Source organism: Mobula hypostoma, chromosome 29, assembly GCF_963921235.1.
Source record: "Mobula hypostoma chromosome 29, sMobHyp1.1, whole genome shotgun sequence".
In the NCBI taxonomy this organism is placed as follows: domain Eukaryota; kingdom Metazoa; phylum Chordata; class Chondrichthyes; order Myliobatiformes; family Myliobatidae; genus Mobula; species Mobula hypostoma.
Window position 1 is genome coordinate 26,882,367 of NC_086125.1, and position 21,418 is coordinate 26,903,784.

A 21,418-nucleotide genomic window follows, 5' to 3' on the forward strand; every position below is an offset into this window, starting at 1 on the left:
AATGGGTGATGTCAGGCTCTCCCAGCTCAGTGGGCCCTAGGACCAGATGCCCATGCCAGCAGGAGGCATAAAGGCTGGTCAGTTGGTGAACTCGGAGTCTGAGCCTGGAGATCAGGGTCCCATCACTGCCCTGTCCAAGACCTGATACCAAAGATCAGAGCACCAAGTCCGAGTGTCGAAGGCCTGGAGCCCGGAGGCTGAAGGCTTGTCTGTGTGTGTGGCGGGAGGGAGGAAAGGGGATTGTTGTTTGGTTTTGCTGTGTTCTGTTTTGATCTGGCGAGCACTATGGTGCCAGAACGTTTGCTGAGACTTGCGGGCTGCCCCCAGCGCACGCCTAGGTTGTGTAGGTTGTTAACACAAACGATGCATTTCACTGTATGTTTGATGTACATATGATAAATAAATTTGAATCTGAATCTGTTCAGGAGGGACGGTGGCCCAGGTAGGGTCCGGGGGAGCTGCCTGCTTGTTAAAGGAGCAGACACAAAGCAAAAATTATCAACTGGAATCATTTAGTTAAACAGGAACTAAACAGGAACTCTTACCTGGATAATTTTATACAGGAACGCATACACGAGAGAGGCATTTGCATTTCTCTTTGTCATTGCAACCACTGAACTCCAGGTTAAAGGAAAATGATTCAACAGTTTTCAACTTATCACGAAGTTCCCAAAGTGGCAAAACCGATGAAGTCAATTCCATCGTAAACTCCTTGTCGACCTTCTTGCTTCTGCTGTTTGTTTGACTATCTTGGATCATCAATTAGAAAATCAGTTGAAATTGTTAACCTGTTTAATGCTCTTGAGTGAGACAGAGCCCGTGCTGAAATGGTCACCATTACATAAAAGTAAAGCAGTGCAACACACAAACTGCCAGAGGAACTCAGCAGCATCAATGGAGATGAATAAAGTCAACATTTTGGGCTGAGACCCTTCAAGAGGGGGAGGAGAAGCAGGTGGCATGTGATAGGTGAGACCAGGTGGAGGGGGAGCTGGGTGGGTAGGGGAGAGAGTAAAAGCAAGAAGCTGAGTGGAGATGGGTGGAAAAGGTAAAGATCTGAAGGAGGAACTTGATAGGAGAGCAGAGTAGGCCGTGGGAGAAAGGGAAGGAGGAGGAGCATCAGAGAGAGGTGATGGGCAGGTGAGAAGAGGGGAAGGGGTAAGAGGAGAGCTAGAATGGAGAACGGGAAAAGGGAGGAGGGAGGGAGAGGAATTACTGATTGATGTTCATGTTGTCAAGTTTGATATTGTACAGCACAATACAGGCCCTTCAATCCACAATGTTGTGCCAAACCTTTAATCTACTCAAAGATCAGTCCAACCCTTCTAGCCCACGTAGCCCTCCATGTTTTTCTGTCATCTGTGTGCCTAAGAGTCTCTTTAATGCCCCTAATGTATCTACCTCTACCACCACCTCTTCATTCATTCCACACATCCACCAAAACCTACCTCTGACATTGTCCCCCCCCCACCATACTTTCCTCCATTCACCTTAACACCATGCCCCCTCGTACTAGACATTTTTGAACTGGCTGTCCATTCAACCTAAACCTCATCATCTTAAACACCTCATCAAGTCACCTCTCATCCTTCTTCGCTCCAAAGAGAAAAGCACTAGCTCACTCAACTCTTTAGATTTGTGTAAAGGATGGACTTTTGCTCTGGTGGTTGTGGGCTTGATCAGAATGGTGGAACATCAGCAGGTCAGGCAGCATCAGTGGAAGGAAATGGACAGCACTCCCTTCCACCAAGTTCCTTCATCACTACCTTTGTTGCCCCAGACTCTAGCATCGGCCATCTCATGTCCTCTGAGGCATGGTCACAGTTCCATTCCCATGAAATCCAACTGCACAGAAACCCCACTCTAATACCACTATAATGGCAACCACACAATAATCAGACTCCTTGCTGACAGAGTCGGCATCTGGAACTTACTGAAACAGAAAGTTTTTGAAATACTCATCACATCAGGGAGCATCCATGATCGCGAGGAAATCAAATGCGTTTTAAAATGAAGTTAAGTGGGAAGGTGGGAGACAACAAGAGGGGGTGTCGTGATTGGGCAGATTGGAGCCCAAAGGTCAATCAGTAGTCTAGAAGTTGGAGCCCGATGACCAAGACCTGGAGACTGGAGTTGGCCAGAGCTCTGGGTCTGCAAAATCCCAAGTCCACTGGGGTCATTGAAGGTTCACTATCTGCGTTTCTGAGTCCACTGGAAGCTGAAGGCCCAAGAAGACAACCTGTCTTGGGGTTCAAGGACTGTGTATGTGTGAGGGAGAAAAGCAGCTTGTTTTTCTTCTGGTGTTTTGTTGCTCTGCTGATCACTGTGGGCATGCTTTGCTGGTGCCCGAACATGTGGCGACACTTGTGGGCTGTCTCCGGCACTATCTTTGCTTATTTGACGCAAATTATGTATTTCACTGTATGTTTCGACGTATATGTGACAAATAGAGCTAATCTTTTTTAAAAAAAGTAATTGAAGGTAAGAGAGGGGTATGTCAGAGGTAAATTCTTTACACAGGGAGTGGTAAATGCAGGGAATACCCTGACAGGGGTGGTAGTAGAGGCTGATACATTGGGGCATTTAAGATCAGCACATGGATGATAGAAAAACGAAGGGCTATGTAGGAGGGAAGGGTTAGATTAACCTTGGAGTAAGTTAAAGCAGCGGTCCCCAACCACCGGGCTGCGGACTGGTACCGGGCCGCAAAGCATGTGCTACCGGACCGCGAGGAAACGATATGATTTGGTGATAGGAGCCAGCTGCACCTTTCCTCATTCCCTGTCACGCCCACTTTTGATCCATTACGCATGCGAGGTCATTACGCGCGCGTCATCCGTGTCAGCGTGGGAAGGAGATCAACTCCTTAAGCTTGCAAATGACAGCGGGCCGAAAAGTATGTTTGACATAACATCTCTACCGGCATTCTGGATCAAAGTCAAGGCTGAATATCCTGAGATAGCCACGAAAGCACTGAAAACGTTGCTTCCATTTCCAACATATCTTCGCGAAGCGGAGTTTTCTGCAATGAATGCAATGAAAACTAAATTGCGGAATAGACTGGACACAAGGAACCCCCTTCGAGTATCGCTGTCTCCCATCACCCCTCAATGTTGCAGGGAACAAGTATTCAGCCCAGGGCTTCCACTGTCTCAGCGATACTGGTGTGTTGCAATGCTTTTATATGTTCATACGGGGAAAATATGTGCTGTGTGTTTAATATCCAAACGTTACTTAAAATGTTATGATGCTATTGACTTATAAAACCATATAACAATTACAGCACGGAAACAGGCGACCTCTGCCCTTCTAGTCCGTGCCGAACACTACTCTCACCTAGTCCCACCGACCTGCACTCAGCCCATAACCCTCTATTCCTTTCCTGTCCATATACCTATCCAATTTTTCTTTAAATGACAATATCGAACCTGCCTCTACCACTTCTACTGGAAGTTCGTTCAACACTTACTTCAAGCTCCCCTGTCCTCCCCTGATAATTGACTTATCACTATATTCATGCGAGGAAAATATGCGCTGTGTGTTTAATATTAAATTCATTAGAGAAACCCTTTTAGAAACGAAATTGAGTGTATTAGCCACATATCACCTATATTCCAGTCGTGATTAACCCCCCCCCCCGCCCGCCCCCGGAACAGAATCGGCAAAAACGATTTGCAGGAAAAAATCGGCACGTACACGTATGCGCACTGGTGCCCGCACAAGGCTTCATGGTCATTGTAGTCTTTCTTGGGGTAAACACAACGTATTTGACTGCTACTCTTGTCCGTTGGCAACCCTCCCCTCCATGGCCAGTCTGCAAGAATATTGTCAATATTAAACTGGTCCGCAGTGCAAAAAAGGTTGGGGACCCCTGAGTTAAAGAGTAAAGTCCGGAGTAGATCTTTCTGGCCCTTTGTGTCACCCAACAATGCCCAATTTAATCCTAGCCTAATCACGGGACCGTTTACAATGACCAATTAGCCTACTAACTAGTATGTCTGGTGCCAAGCTGTATTGGTCCTTGCCCTTCCCTTGGACAACATCAGTGTCGTGGAGAGGGGAGACTTGCAGCATGGGCAACTGCCGGTCTTCCATACAACCTTGCCCAGGCCTGCGCCCTGGAGAGTGAAGACTTCCCAGGCACAGATCCATGGTCTCGCAAGACTAATGGATGCCTTTAGTATGTCTTTAAACTGTGGGAGGAAACCAGAGCACCCAGAGGAAACCAACATGGTCTCATGTACAAACTCCTTACAGGCTGCTGCATGAATTGAATCTGGGTTGCCTGTACTGTAAAGTGTTGTGCTAACCACTACGCTACTGTGCCGATATACTGTTCTATGTTCTACGTGTGTGGTTGGGTGGGATGGAGAAAAGGAGCTTGTTCGTCTAATGTCATTTGTTTGTTGCTATTTTTGTGTTGTTGTTGCTGCTTGTGTTGTTTGGCTGAGAATGGAGGGCATGTTGTGTTGGTGCCAGAATGTGTGGTGACAACTCTCAGGATGCCCCCAGCTGTGGTTAACATAAATGACACATTTCACTGTACATTTCCACATACATGTGGTAAATATATGAACCTCTAATCTGAAAGAGCGAGCCTCAGTAGTGTTGGTTGAGACACAGTGTGGAGGCCTCATTCGGAGCTGATCTACCTGGAGGGTGAGGTAAGAGAGAGAGTTGAATGAGGGTGGGTGGTGGGGGGGGGGGGTGGGGTAAACACCCACATTGGAACTACAAGAAATGGAGGAACAGACCCTGCAGATCATCAAAACCTGTGATAAAATCTGGAGAGATCGCAGAGAGTCTGACCTGCTGAGTTTCTCCAGCATTTTGTGTGAGTCATTCTAAAATCTGGAGATAACCCCCTCCCATTCTCCTTAGCCTAATGAACGAAATATCAACCTGCTGAGCCTGTCTAGCTGAATACCTTGTGTCCCACCAACATGAATACAAATCTCTCTCTCTGTCGGAAGGAAAGGCTAGAATGATTGTGGAGTGGTTTTATATTGGCTGGCATGACATTGTGGCCTGAAGGACCATACTATGCTGAACTGTTCCATGTTCTTAATGCAATCAGAAAGCTTTTCCACTGAGCAGTCGAGAGAGAACTGGTTGTCCTTGAAGGATAAATTAGATTCACAGAGCCAAGAGTTAACATGGAGCAAAACAAGCCTATTTCCTCCCTCCCATTCACCCACTCAAGCTCACATACCGTCCTCCAACCCCCAGGACAGGCTGTCCTTGGCCTCCCGCCGACTTGTGAATTCTCAGGCACTGGGCTTCGACTTCCCCGGTGGTTTTACAGACCCCCGATCAACCTTTGGGCCTTGATTTTTGGTATTGATCCCAGGACTCACCAATGAGTGAGGTACTACGTTTGCCTGCATTTGGCCCATATCCCTCGAAACCCTTCCTATCCGTGTACCTGTCCAAGTTCCTTTCAAATATTGATCACAAACCTGCCTCAGCCCCTTCTTCAGGCGTATACCGACTCTCCATTTACTGACTGCTGTCTGGGTGAAAAAGTTGCCCCTCAGCTTCCAACTAAATCTCTCCCCTCTCATCTTAAACCAATGCCCTCTGGTTCTTGAGTCCCCAGCCCTGGGTGCAGATCGTGGAAAGAGTTCAGGGTACCAACCGCTCAGTCAACTGAGCAGTGTAAGCGGCAAAAGTTTTTTAAAACTCTCATTCAGTATGCCCAATACCAGACACGTCAGCAGTTAAGGTGTGGGTTTCAACAGCCTGTTTGGTCAGAACTCCCAGGCTTTGTGAATCATCATTTTTACCCACTGGGTGGAGACACTGCAATGTAATCTGTCACACAGAAAGGATACAGTACAGGTTTCGGTGTTTAATCCACAAGAAGTGAACTTTGCCGTGAGATACAAGTGGGGAGAGAGTTCCTTCGTCTTCCCTCTGTGTTAGAATGGGGATGAAGTGCTCGATCTCTGACATGTCCACATCGCCTTTGTAATTTCGACATATTAGGAGCTGTAACAGGAGGTTAAAAGACACAAATAGTAGTGTCAAGAATCAAAATTGCTTATTGTCATTCTTCAGCACTCAAGTGTAAAGAAGAACATAATGATTGTTACTCCAGATCCAATACAGCATAAAAAAAACACACACAAGATAAAGAACACAATAAATATAAATAAAAGCAATCCTATAAAACACAATGTGGAAGTAACTGTTGATTGTTGCATAATCTTAAGAATATGCACAAGATTAGCTTCTAGACAGTACGTAGACTGATTGTACAAAGTGACACTAGGCGCAGGGATACCTGAACATAAGGAAATGATAATGTGATAAAGTGACTCTTGGCAAGAGCAACTCTTCAGGTAGCAGCAGGGAATATGGAAACACAGTGACTGTGTCAGTGTAGGTACGAGGTGTGGAGTGCAAGCATAAAGTGACAGTGCATGGGGGGGCGGGGGGAAATGAAGGATGCCATCCTTCTCATTTGCCTTATTTTGGAGGAGAGTGTGGAAGTTCTCCCCAGCGCCCTGTCCAATATTTGTCATTTAATCCAACATTAGGAACACATGAAAAACACCAATGACCAGCAATATCACTGCTGTTTGTGAGGGGTTGTGATATACAAATCGGCCATTCAGATAAAACCAGTTGTGTTTTTAGAACTAAAGAAAATTGGATTTTAGTGACAATACACATTTCCTTTAAAACCTGAACTCTTCACTTCTGAGTCCTGGAACTTCAACTAAACCCAGAGATTAATTTTTGCTGCAAGACATTGACTGTTACCTGGTTGCAAATTAAACTGGCAGCAGTTCTTTTTGACCTTTCAAGTTCTAATGGAACTTGGATTATTCACCTTAAAACTCTTCATCTGCATAAATTCTCCAAGGCTCAAAGGGCGTATGTATGTTCCACAGAGTCACAGGCCCTTTTGCCCACTGAGCCTGTACCAAAGATCAAACGACCACTTACACTAATCCTACACGACTTCAAGAGATCCTGCAGACGCTGGAAAACTGGAGCGATGCACACAAAATGCCAGTGGAACTCAGTGCTTCAAGCAGCTTCTGTCCCTTTCTTTCCAGTTCTGATGAAAGGTCTCAGACCAAAATGTTGATTGGTTATTCCCCTCCAGAAATCCTATATGAATTTGTTTATATTATAACATAGAACAGTATAGCTCTTCCCCACACAATGTTGTGCCGAACTTTTAATCTGCTCTACTCCATAATCAATTTAACACTTCCCACCTGCATAGTCCTCCACTTTTATTTCATCCATGTGCCTATCCAAGACTCTCTTAAATGTCCCCAATGTATATGCCTCTACCATTAGCCCTCGCACCTACCACTCTATGTAAAAAACTTGCTTGTGACATCCCCACTATACTTTCTTCTGATTACCTTAAAATGATGCCCCCTTTCATTAGCCATTTCAGCTCTGGGGAAAAAGTCCAGTCTATTTCTGCTTCCCCATACTCTTTTACACCTCTAACAAGTCACTTCTCACCCTCCTTTGCTTCAAAGAGAAAAGCCTGAACTCGCTCTCCCTCTGCTTATAAGACATGCTTTCTAGTTCTGGTAAATCTGCTCCACACCCTCTCCAAAGCTTCCACATCCTTCCTATAATGAGATGACCAGAACAGAATGCAATAGTTCAAGTGTGGTCTAATCAGTTTTATAGAACTGCAACATTATCTCACAGCTCTTGAATTCAATCCCCAGACTAGTGAAGGGTAGCATACCATATGCATTCTTAGCCACCTAACTAACTTGCACTGCATCTTTGAGTGATTAACAGGGATCCCAAGATCCTTCAGTTCCTCCACACTGCTAAGGATCCTGCCATTAAACTTGTACTTTGCCTTGAAGTTTAACCAAAATTAAAGCATTCTCCCCACGTTCTTCAAAACGCACAGTGAAATGCTTCATCTGCCTCAACAACCAGCACAGTCCAAGCATGTGCTGGGGGCAGCCCGCGAGTGTTGGCACACTTCTGGTGCCAACATAGCATGCCCACAACTCGCTAATCCTAACACACATCTTTTGGAATGTGGGAGGAAACCAGAGCACCCGGAGGAAACCCACATGGTCACGGAGGGAACATACAAATTCCCTACAGACAGTGGTGGGAACTGAACCCCAGTCACTGGGATTGAAAAGTGTTACGCTAGCCACTACACTACCGTGCTGCCTTATCCATTTCCACCAGGTTCTAGCACTCGCCTACACAATAGGTGAAATTTGCAGCTGCAAATTAACCTACCAACCCGCAAGTCTTTAGGATGTTGGTGGAAACTGAGGAACCTACTGTCATTACTGAAATCTGGAGCAAAAAACAAACTACTGAAGGCACTCAGAAAGCCATGCAGCATCTGTGGAGGCAGAGGGATGATTGTGGATTCAGGTCAAGACCCTGCATCAGGACTTGATGCAAGTCCTTCAGTCTGTTTCATTGCAAACTGCTTACACTGACACAAGGTCTCAACCCAAAACGCCAACCACCCCTCTGCCTCCACAGATGCTGCCTTACCCATGGAGTTCTTCCTTCGGTCTTTTATGTGTTGTCATGTTCTATGAAATGCTTCAACATATACAAATTAGAGGTCAGCTTTCTTTGAGCAATCTTATTACAGTCCAACAAATCCAAATCCCTTATACAATTTACTTGCAGTTTCAGTTGTCACACATAAACAAGAGACAATAAGTCAAAGGATCAGAATTAGGCCAAACGGCCCATTTGACCATGGCTGATTTACTGTCCGTCTCAACCCTATTCTCCTGCTCTCTCCCCATCTCCAGTTTCCCTCCATTTTCCAAAGACATTTGGGCTAGGAAGTTGGTGGATCACATGGGCTTGTGGGCTGGAAGGGCCTGTTACTGTGCTGTATCTCTCAAATAATTAAAATATCCTTACTAATCAAAAGCCTATAAATCTGCTTTAAATACACCCCATGACCTGGTCTTCACAGCCATTTGTGGCAATGATTTCCACAGATTCACTACCCTCTGCTTAAGGAAATTCCTCCTCATCTCTGTTCTAAAGCGATGTCCTTCAATTTTGAGGCTGTGTCCTCTGGTCCTAAACTCATCCACTATTGGAAGCATCCTCTACATGTCTACTTTTTCAATATTTGGGGGATTTCAATGAGATTCACCCCACCCCCCGCATTCTTCTAAACTCCAGTGAACCAAATGCTCAAAGAGCATAGAGAGACAGGAGCAGGAAACAATTCTCCCAGCTCTTCAAACCTGCCCCACAACTCAACATGATCGCGGACGATCTACACAGTCCTCTACCCCTCCTCTCTGAGTTCCCACCTGGCCTCAGCTCCTGATCTATCAAACACTTTTCTGCCTTATTTTCAAGTAGAACATAAGTGGTACGTAGTGTAGCAGTTAGTGCAATGCGTTCAGTTCCTGTTGCTGTCTATAAGGAGCATGTACACGCTCCCCGTGACTGTGTGGTTTTCCTCCAGGTGCTCTGGTTTCCTCCCCCATTCCGAAGACTTATGGTTAGGATTAGTGAGGTGCGGGCACGCTATGTTGGCACCAGAAGCATGCCAACACTTGCAGACTGCCCCCTGCACATCCTTGGACTGTGTTGATTGGTTTTTCATTGGTATGTTTTGAAGTACTGTACATGCAACAAATAAAAGAAATCTTTCTTTACATTTCAACATTTCAAAATGCAGGAACTCCCATTGGCTACCCATTTCAATTCCATTCATATTCCCTCACCTGCACGTCTGCCCATGGCCTCCTCTACAGCCATGATGAGGCCAGATATATGTTGCAGGAGCAAACCCTCATATTGTCCCGGGAGTCTGAAACCAAATGGCATCAACATCGATTTTCGAACATCCATCAACCACTCCCATTTGTCCTACTCCCCTCACCCTTTGTTTTCCCTCACTCTGAAGGCCTTCTTACCCTTTCTCTTTCATTCTGCCAGCCTCATAACTTGCCCATCTCCTCCCTCTGGTTCCCCACCTCCTTTGCTTTATCCATTGCCTACTGTCCTCTCCTAACAGATTCCTTCTTCAGCCCTTTTCCTATTCCATCTGTCACCTCTTAGCTTCTCTCATAATACCCCCTACCCCACCTACATTTTCCATCACCTGAATTCACCTATCACCTGCCAGGTTGTGTTCCTTCTTCTCCCCCAACATTATCCTGGTTCTTGTCATCTTCCTTTCCAATCCTGATGATGTGCCTTGGCCTGAACCATCGACTGTTCACTTGCCTCCATAGAAGCTGCCCGACCTGTTGAGATCCTCCAGTGTTTTATGTGGGTTCAAAACTTCAGATCTGCAGAATCTCATGTCTTTGGCCCAATGAATCCAACCTGACCATTCAAACTCCTCCATTCCCGTCAATGTGCCAATACCTCCCTTTACAACTCCATCCACTTGGTGACATACATAGATAGATTCGTAAAGAAAGCTTTCGGCATAAGGAAATTCACAAATCAGGGCAATGAGTACAGGCATTGGGATGTTTTGTTGAAGTTGTAGAAGACAATAGTGAGGCCAAATTTGGAGTATTGTGTGCATTTCTGGTCATCTACTTGCAGGAAAGATATCAATAAGATTGAAAGAGTGCGGAGAAAATTTACATGAATGTCGCTGGGACTTGAGGACTGAGTTATATATAGGTTAGGACTTCATCCCCTGGAGTGCTGGAGAATGAGGGCGGATCTTATGGTGTTATACACAATTATGATGGGAATAGCTCAGGTGAGTACTTGCAGGCTTTATCCCCTCGGGTTCTACTAGTAGAGGCTATAGGTTTAGGGTGAAGCGTGAAACATTTAAGGGGAACCTGAAGAGCAATCTCTTCACTCAGAGGGTGCTATGAGTATAGAACGAGCTGCCGGTGAAATTGGGAGATGCAAGTTCAATTGTAACATTGAAGAGAAGTTTGGTTAGCTACATGTATGGGAGGGCTTTGGTGGGATATGGTCTGGTGCAGGTAGATAGAGTTAGGCAGAGGACCAGGCCAACTAGAAGGGCTGAAGATCCTGCTTCTGTACTGTGGTGTCCTATGAATCTAACTCCTTCGATACTTGTAGCAATTTACAGTGGAAATCTAAAAGCCAGAAGAAAAAAAAAATCAAACCTTTGCAGGAATACAACATATTCCGCAGATGCTGAAATCTTGAGCATCTCACACAGAATGCTGGAGAAACACAGATCAGGAAGCATCTATGGAGGTGAATAAATGATCAGCAATTCAGGCTGAGACCCTTCATCATTGATTTCTCCCCACTCCCACTCCTCTTTCTTTTTCAGTCCCCATTCTGGCACCCCTCTTACCCCTTCTCCTCATCTCTCACTGGTGCTCCCCCTCCTTCCCTTTCTCTGATGGTCCTCTATCAGATTCCTTCCTCTTTAGCCCATTACTTATTCAAAGCACTTATCATCTCCCAGCTTCTCACTTCACCTACCAGTTCGTACTTCTTCCCCTTTCCTCTCCTATCCTGATGAAGGGTCTCAGCCCAAAACGTCTGTTTATTCCTCAGAAGCTGCCTGACCTGCTGAGCTCCTTCAGCAGTTTGTTTGTGTAGCTCTGGATGGGTTTTCAACATCTGCACAATCTCATTTTCCACCAGTAGTGTTTTTGCTTCTGGTTTGCTGATTGCAACCCTAGATGCTGCCGGACCTGGTGAGTTGCTCCAGCCTTTTATGTGTAACTACTGGAGGAACTCAGGTGGTCAGGGAAATGGAAAGTCAGTTTTGTGCTTTTTCTGCTCCAGATTCCAGCATCTGCATCTTGGGCCTCCATTTTGCTACCAGGACAGACACGTCGCCATGGTCACAACTAACCCTCAAATGCAAGGCTGGCATTAAATCAGATTGAACTAATTTCTTCTACTCAGCTTTAATTCGCATCACGCTTAAAACAGAAGGAAATCCACATCGAAGGCCTTTGCATAGGTTTCAACGCGTCTTGACTTTGTACTTGAAAGAACAAAGAACGGTTTTGGAAAGTTGAAAAGTTCCCATTCTTGTGAAAGTTCCAGTACCGGGACTAAAACCCAGTTAAGTGAAACAGGAAATGCAGCATCGACTAGCGATCACTTACAATGCAAGGCGTGGACCTGGATGACCTGTACCTCGTCAACCGGCCCAGGGAAGGTAGAGCCTTCCCTCTTGCCCAGAATTTTTGGAGATTCCAGTGGGAAGTGACCATAAAAGAACTTACCTTGCCTTTAAGGTCAAGGATAAAGACCGCGGAGGCTGACATTCCCCGTGCCTTATAGTTGCTGAAATCCCCAGCAGCCACTTCCTGCTTCCCTGCGCACCTTTCCACAGGTAACTCCCGCCTCCGACCGGCCTCTTAAAGGTGAGGGCGTCGCCCGCATTTCCTGTCACCCGACAGAAAACACAGCAAGCCAATCTTAACTAACACACAAAATGCTGGCTGAACTCAGCAGGTCAAGCACTATCCATGGAGAGGAGTAAGCAGTTGACGTTTCAGGCTGAAACCCTTCATCAGGAGTGGAAAGAAAGGGGGCAGAAACTGTACTGAGAAGGTGGGAGCGGGAAAGGATTACGAAGTGAGACCAAGTAAGGAGTAAGGTAGGTGGGTGGGGGGGGGGGCGAAGTGAGAAGCTGGGAGGTTAAATATGTGGACGAGGCTAAAGAAGAAGGAATCTGATAGGGGAGGAGAACGGACCATGGGACAAAGGGAGGGAAGAGCAGCAAGACGGGAGCCAGAATGAGTGATGATAAAAGATAGAAGGAGGGGGATTCCAAAGTTGCCACTAGAAGGGGAAAAGGGTGTTTTTTAAAACTGCAAGTGAAAGACAGCAGATGCTAGAAATCTAAATCAAAAAGAGAAAATCTTGAGAGTACTCAGCAAGGATTAGACAGGGTGGACATTGAATGAATTAAGTAAGAGGAGGTGTCTGAAAGGTGCCTGGTCTCAGCAAGGTGGAGGTGCACAGCCGCCAACCCCGGATTCGGGACGGCACCCACCCACTGACTGACTGACTGACCGACTGAGGAAGGTGGAGGTCAGTTCCCCAGACTGAACAGTCCTGGTGAAGAGCCACAGCCCGAAACGTCAAATGTTCATTCCTCTCCTCAGATGAGTTCCTCCAGCATTGGACAAGGCGCTGGATAGTTACAAAAAAGCCAGGAAGATGCTTAAGAACGGATTTAGGAGAGCTAGAAGAGGAACCCAGAAGGCTTTGGTAAGTCGGGTTCAGGAAAGGCACAATGCATTCTACATGTATCTGATGATCAGGAGTGAGGATTGGATTGATCAGGAATAAAAGAGGAAACATGAGTTTGGAGTCCCAGGACGTGGCGAAGGCCCTTAATGAATACTTTGCTTCAGAATTCACCAGGGAGAGGCTAAGTTATTTAGTGTGAAAGGGAACTTGACAAAGACGAGGACAGCGCAAAACAGGCTGATATGCTGGAACATGTCAACGTTAAGAAAGAGCATGTGCTGGAATTTTTCGATGAGAGTCATAGCTGGAGTGGACAGCTAGAGACTGTAGACTGTAAGGCACTGTTTACTGTAAGCCGCGCTGTAACTGAAGTGCTCATGCACGCATAGCCTTTGTTACCCTGCAGCTGGAATGTTCTTTTATACAACATTAATATAATTTTGAAAATATGTTATGCAAAAGCAAAAATTATCAAATTACGGTCAAGTATCTTGGTGACATACTCAAAAAATTCTGGCGAACGCAGCAGGTCAGGTAGCATCTATAGGAAGAGGTACAGTCGACGTTTCTGGCCGGGACGGGTCCCGACCGTACATCTTCCTATAGATGCTGCCTGGCCTGCTGAGTTCACCAGCATTTTTGTGTGTGTGTTGCTTGAATTTCCAGCATCTGCACATTTCCTCGTGTCTGTGTTTTTAAGTACCTTGGTGATACCGTTTATAGGAGTGAAAGCTGTGCTAGCATCTCTAAGTTCTGACATCGACACTGCGCCCTATTACTTTACTCTTTGAACGTGTATGTAATCAATTGGATAATGGCATTCCTGACGATGAGTTAAGAGAATGGCAAGCTTTTGACTATGTTGCTATTGCGAACGCAAACAGTCTTGAATTTGGAAAAATGTTTACGACTGACGAAAGAAATTACTCAGCTACTATTATGAACTACGGCGAAAGCATTTCTTCAAAAATATCGCAGCAACAGTGTGATTTCAAATTTGTCAATTCTAAGAAAGTTAAGATTGGTTCAATTAAGGCGTTCACTGATGTGTTGAATTTTGCGTAGAGTCGAAGAATTTGAAGAACTGTCAATTTTTATTGACATCATTGGAATGTTTCAAGCTTCTAGTGCTGACTGTAAGCGTGGATTCGGCCTTATGAATATAATGAAATGTAAATCCTGAAACAGACTAGAAGTGGAACAGCTGGATGATCTAATGAGGATTAAGACATATCTTTCATCTGGATGTGAAATTAATCTGGACAGTGTTTATAGACAATGGAGTTGTAAGAGACAGATGAGAAAACGTTTACGAAATGTGAAAGATTTTCTCTGACATATTGTATTTCATTACATACTTCAATTAATAAATAAAATCAGAAGTATATGATTCTTCAGTTTTCATTATAAATATTCCTAGTATGCATAGTACAAAAACATTTAAAATGCCGCTCAGTTTTCAAGCCCTGCCAAAACTTCCTGCTTAGGTCAATGGTTGGGCTGAGTAGCTATTTAAAAAATTAGAGGAAACCATAGGGTAGAATTAGGCCATTCAGCCTATCAAGTCTGCTCAGACATAACATATTGGCTAATTTATTATTGCCCTCAACCCTATATTCCCGTTGTCTCCCTGTAATCTTTGACACCTTTCCTTATCAAGAGCTATCGACCTTCTATCTATATGCCCCGAATGACTTGGCCTCCACAGCTTTCTGTAGCAACAAATTCCACAGATTCACCACCCTCTGGCTAAAGACATTTTTCCTCAGGTGGAAATGGCTAATAGTCATAGTCATAGTCATAGTCATACTTTATTGATCCCGGGGGAAATTGGTTTTCGTTACAGTTGCATCATAAATAATAAATAGTAATAAAGTCATAAATAGTTAAATAGTAATATGTAAATTATGCCAGTAGATTATGAAATAAGTCCAGGACCAGCCTATTGGCTCAGGGTGTCTGACCCTCCAAGGGAGGAGTTGTAAAGTTTGTTGGCCACAGGCAGGAATGACTTCCTATGACGCTCTGTGCTGCATCTCAGTGGAATGAGTCTCTGGCTGAATGTACTCCTGTGCCCACCCAGTATGTTATGTAGTGGATGGGAGACATTGACCAAGATGGCATGCAACTTGGACAGCATCCTCTTTTCAGACACCACCGTCAGAGAGTCCAGTTCCATCCCCACAACATCACTGGCCTTACGAATGAGTTTGTTGATTCTGTTGGTGTCTGCTACCCTCAGCCTGCTGCCCCAGCCCACAACAGCAAACATGATAGCACTGGCCACCACAGACTCGTAGAACATCCTCAGCATCAGCCGGCAGATGTTAAAGGACCTCAATCTCCTCAGGAAATAGAGACGGCTCTGACCCTTCTTGTAGACAGCCTCAGTGTTCTTAGACCAGTCCAGTTTATTGTCAATTCGTATCCCCAGGTATTTGTAATCCTCCACCATGACCACACTGACCCCCTGGATGGAAACAGGGGTCACCGGTACCTTAGCTCTCCTCAAGTCTTCCACCAGCTCCTTAATGCAGGAAGGCATAATTTTAAGGTGGTTGGAAGAAAGTATAGGGCAGATATCAGAGGTATTTTTACAGAGAGGCACATTGATGAAGGAAAAACAGAGGGCGAGAAGGGTTGAGAAACATAGAAAATGTTTGATCGTGTAGGTTAAAGGTTGGCACAGCATTATGGGCTGAAGGGCCTGTACTGTGCTGTATTGTTCTATATTCATCCAATATTTGCAGGTCCAACAATTAGGAACTGATTGTGGACGTCAAGAAGGGGAAGACGGGAGAACCCACACCAGTCCTCACCGAGGGATCAGCAGTGGAAAAGGTGAGCAGCTTTAAATTACATCACTGAAGGTCTATCCTGGCCTGACATATTGATGCAAAGGCATGAGAGCAGTTAGACTTCATTAGGAGTCTGAGGAGATTCAGCATGTCACCAAAGACTCCAGCAATTTTCCATAGATGTATCATGGAGGGCATTCGAACTGGTTGAATCACTGTGTGGTGTGAAGGTGCCAATGCACAAGACTGGAAAAAGTTCCAGAGGCAAATAAAGGCTTATTTTGTTGCTTTGTTTTGTTACTGTTGTTGTTGCTTGTGCTTTTCTGCTGAACATTCTGGGCAGAATGTGTGGCTGCCCCCCAGCAAATTGTTAATACAAGTAACACACACACACACACACACACAAAATGCTGATGAACACAGCAGGCCAGGCAGCATCTATCTTTCTTTCAGTTAGTCCTGACGAAGGGTCCCGGCCCGAAATGTCGACTGTACCTCTTCCTATTGATGCTGCCTGGCCTGCTGCGTTCACCAGCATTTTGTGTGGGTGTTGCTTGAATTTCCAGCAACTGCAGATTTCCTCATGTCTGTGTGTTAATACAAGTGATGCATTTCACTGTATATTTCAATGGACATATGATAAATAATTGAATCTGAAGCTGCCAACCTCATCCCATTTGCATATTCCTCTAAATCTTTCCCATCCATGTACTTTTATGAATATATTTTAAATGTCACTATTGTCTGCACTTCAACCACTTTCTCTAGAAGCCTGTTTCAAATACCTAGCAGGACTCTGCCTGAAGAAGTTGTTCCTCTCCTTAAACCTGTGCCCTTTAGCTTTAGATATGGCCCTTGTGGCTAAAAGGATCAGGGGGTATGGAGGGAAGGCTGGTACAGGGTTCTGAGTTGGATGATCAGCCATGATCATACTGAATGGCGGTGCAGGCTCGAAGGGCCGAATGGCCTACTCCTGCACCTATTTTCTATGTTTCTATGTTTTAGAATCCCTCTCTGCCAAAAAGACCGTGAATCTCCTTCTGTCCAGTCCTGATGAAGGGTCTCAGCCCAAAACGTTGACTGTTCATTCCTCTCAATAGATTATGCCTGACCTGCAGAGTTCCTCCAGCATTTTGTGTGTGGTGCTCTGAATTTCCAGCATCTGCACAGTGTCTTGTGTCCAGATATCTAATGGAGAATAAACAATGGTACTAATGTAGGATTAATTTAGATGTATGGTTTAAAAAGAATATGGAAAATAGTAAGACACTCAAAATGCTGGAGGAATTCAGCAAGTTGAGCAATAGCAATGAAGGCGAATAAGCTCCCTTCTTTTTTCACCCTTTCTTTCCAATCCTGATGAAGGGTCTCAGCCTAAAACATTGGCTGTTTTTCCCTCTCCATAGATGCTGCCTGACCTGTTGAGTTCCTCCACCATTGTGTGTGTGTTGCTGTGAATCCCTTCTTCATTTGTTTCACATCAGTATTTCTGTTGTGTTATTCTCACTCAATGCACCCTCGAACACAAGGCAGAAGCCTCTAGGTTCTGTTTGCTGGTGATTATCGCTGCTTTACTGTTAAGGAGAACACACATCTCTGACTGAGTGGGCCTCCAGCTCTGTGGTTTAACTGTGACGCTCTCCCTTTGTGCAATTTTTTTTTTGTTTATCTTCCCAGCCAGTCGAAACCACAAACTTTATCCAACATCGACAAGAAAATGTGAGGCCTTTCGTCTGAATCACCACCCCCTCCTCCAAAGTTCAGCCTCTGTCCAACCTGCACAGCACATGCTAAACCCCAAAAGCATTTTAAGCGCCAAAACAACAAATACAAGAACTCTGTAAGCCTTGTCCTAGTTGGAGTGAGTTTGCAGGGTGGTTTACAGGGAAAAATATTGCTCAAAGTGAGAGGAGATGGAAGATGGAAAATTTACATCACTGTTGACATTGTAGATTACTGCAATGTCCTAAATCTAGAGTAATTGAATCTTACCCTGCTAGCCCCATCTAAGTTCGTCCCATTTGTTCATGTTTGGCCCATATCTTTCCTAAGTCAACCATCCAGCTCCTGAACCAGTGTGGATAAATTCACTCACCACAACACTGAACTGGTCGCTGAACACAACCTGTGGGCTCACTTTCAAGGACTCTACAACTCATGTTCTCAATGTTATCTATTTATTTATCATCTGTCTATCTATCTATATATCTATTTATTTTATATATTTGCACAGATTGCCGCCTTTTGCGCAATGAGTGTGTGTCAGCCTTTATGTGTTGCTTTTCATTGATTCTATTGCATTTAGTTGTTCTGTGAATGCTGACAAGAAAATAAATCTCAGGGCAGTATACAGTGACATATAAGTACTTTGATAATAAATTTACTTTGAACTTTAGAGCTGTCTGAGCGCTTTTTAAACGTTGTTAGTGTAGCTGCCTCGACCACTTCCTCTGGCAGCTCATTCCACATTCTCCCTAAAAACATGAGAAAAAATTCAGTTGACAATCTGATTCATAAAACTACCATGTCCCGTGGTTTAAAATTATTCTCTGATCTTCGCTCTGTATAGGGTGATTGTCATTTTTGTAATTTTAATACCCAGAAACTTACAGCACAGTTCAGACCCTTCAGCCCACAGTCTTGTGCTACCCCATGAACAAAGATCAATCTAACCCTTCCCTCCCAACATATACCTCCATTATATTTATTGCGTTTTAAAAATATGTTCTTCATGATTATTTTGTTTATTGGATCCAGAGTAACAAACATTTTACTCTCCTTTACGCTTCCATACTGAAGTACGACAATAAACAATTTTGAATCGTGAATTTTTCTTTCAACCATGTCCCTAATGTATCTGTCTCTACCACCATCCCTGGCAGGATGTTCCATATACCCAACACTCTGTGTAAAAATCCTACGATACCTCTGCCATCTCCCCTATACTTCCTCCAATCACCTTCAAATTCTACCCTCTTAGGTGAGTAATTTTCACTCTGGGGAAAGGTCTCTAAAACCTGCACTGCAGGTAAACATTAAGCTGCTAGTCGACAGTGTGGTAGATTGTTGAGGATAAGAGTCTATCTCATAGCCCTGTGGAACCATTTAATGGTCTTAAAACAGCAGGGTAAAAGCTGTCCTTGAGCCTGGCAGCATGCCTGTCACACTTTTGTATTTTGGGAGGGGGGGGGGCGAAGAACAAATATCCAGGATGGGTGGGTCTGCGATTGTTCTGGCTGCCTAACTGAGACAGTGGGAAATGAACGTGCTATCGGGGTTGGTGGTAGAGGACATTTAAGAGACTTGTAGATAAGCACATGGATGATAGAAGACTGAAGGGCCGTGTAGGAGGAAAGGGTTAGATTGATCTTAGAGTAGATTAAAATGTTGGCACAGCATTGTAGGCCAAAGGGAATGTGCTGGGCTGTCAAGTTCGATGTTACAATTTATTCTTCATCTGCTACTGATTTACTTTGCTCTATAGTTATGTACTATGTAATGAATTGATCTGTATGAACAGTATGCAAGTTTCCCACCATCCAGGACATCTCATTACTACCATCAGCAAGGAGGCACTGTACAGATGCCTGAAAATGCACATTCAACTTCCTCCCCTCCACCATCAGATTTCTGAACAGTCCATGAACACTGCTTCACGACTTTGCTCCCATTTGCACTAATGTATTTTGAAAAATATTTTTATTGAGTCTGAGAGTATTTTTTATATATCGTAATGTATTTTTGCTACAAAAAAAACCCATGGCGTATGTCAGTGATAATAAACCCGATTCTGATTCTCTGGAAAGTTATCTCACGTGCAAAGTGGCAATCCTGGACCAAACTGGAATCACTGAAGGATGCTCGACTGCTGAGACAGGACCGGAATGCAATCACTTCCTACAAAGTGAAACCAAGCAACATTAGGCGACAACAAGGCTTCGCTCCCAGACAAGCCCGATGCTCTTTATGCTCGCTTTGACTGTCAAAACACGAAGGCACCTCCACAAATTCCCACAGCCTCTGATGACCCTGTGATTTCAGTCTCTGAGGCCAATGTGAGAGCATCTTTCATGAGGGTGGACCCATGGAAAGCATCTGGCTGAGATGCGGTATCTGGCCGAGCACTAAAAATCTGTGCTGGAGTGTTCACCTATATCCTTAACCTCTCGCTTCATCAGTCTGAGGTACCTGCCTGCTTCAAGCAGTCTTCAATTATACCAGGGCCCAAGAAGAACATGATAACCTACCTAGATGACTATTGTCTGGTAATGCTTACATCCACAGTGTTGAAGTGTTTTGAGAGGTTGGTGATGAAACATTTCAACTCCTTCCTGAGAAGTGACTTGGATCTGCTCCAATTTGCTTACTGGCACAGCAGGTCACCAGCAGATGTCATCGCATTGGCTCTTTACTGAACCCTAGAACATATGGACAGCACAGATGCATACATTCTCTTTATTGACTCCAGCTCGGCATTCAATACCATCATCCCCTCAAAAATAATCAACGAGCTTCAAGACATTGGCCTCAATACCTCGTTGCGTAATTGGATCCTTGAATTCCTCACTTACAGGACCCAGTTAGTTCAGATTGGCAACAACATCTCCACCACAATCTCCATCAGCAAAGGTGCACCACAAGGCTGTCTGCTTAGTCCCCTGCTCTACTCACTTTTTACTCAGGACTGTGAGGCTAAGCACAGCTCCAATGCCATATTGAAGTTTACTGATCACACCACTCTCGTAGGCTGAATCAAAGTTGGTGACAGATTAGCATATGAGAGGGAAATTGCAAATCTGGCTGAGTGGTGCCATAACAACTCACTCAATGCCAGCAAGATCAAGGAGCTGATTATTGACTTCAAGAGGAAGAAACCAGAGGTTCATGAGCCAGATCTCATCGGGGGATCAGAAGTGGATAGGGTCAGAAATCTTAAATTCCCCGGTGTTATCATTTCAGAGGATCTGTCCTGGGCCTGCCATGTTATGAAGGAAGCACGGCAGAGCCTTTGCTATCTTAGAAATGTGCAAAGATTTGATATGTCATCTAAAACTTTGACAAACTTCTACAGACATGTGGTGGAGAGTATATTGATTGGTTGCATCATGGCCTGGTATAGAAACACCAATACCCTTGAACAAAAATTCTGACTACAATTAGTGGTTAAGGCCCAGTCCGTCATGGATAAAGACCTTCCCACTATTGAGCCCGTCAACTGTACATGGAGCACTATCATAGGAAAGCATTCTCCATCATCAAGGACCCGCTCCATCCACACCAGACCATGTCTACTCTGGCTGCTGCAATCAGGAAGAAGGTTAGGACCCAGCCCATCAGGTTCAGTAACAGTTATTACCCCTTCAGCCATCTAGCTCCTGAACTTCACTCACCCCAGCACTGGACTATTCCCATAACCGTGGACTCACTTTCAAGGACTCTTCATCTTATGTTCTTGA

General features: G+C 44.7%; 1 protein-coding gene across 1 annotated transcript in view; it reads right to left on the reverse strand.

Annotated features, from left to right (window-relative positions):
- The window catches only part of LOC134339497 (AP-1 complex subunit mu-2), a 35,151-nt gene extending 22,862 nt beyond the window's left edge, over positions 1 to 12,289 (reverse strand). The window contains exons 1-3 of the mRNA XM_063036071.1: positions 12,189 to 12,289; positions 5,835 to 5,991; positions 546 to 613 (exon numbers count right to left, since the gene is read on the reverse strand). Of these exons, the coding sequence (XP_062892141.1) occupies positions 546 to 613; positions 5,835 to 5,991; positions 12,189 to 12,230 (267 nt within the window). The 5' untranslated portion in view covers positions 12,231 to 12,289. The remainder of the gene's footprint in view (positions 1 to 545; positions 614 to 5,834; positions 5,992 to 12,188) is intronic.
- Positions 12,290 to 21,418: the final 9,129 nt, after the last annotated feature.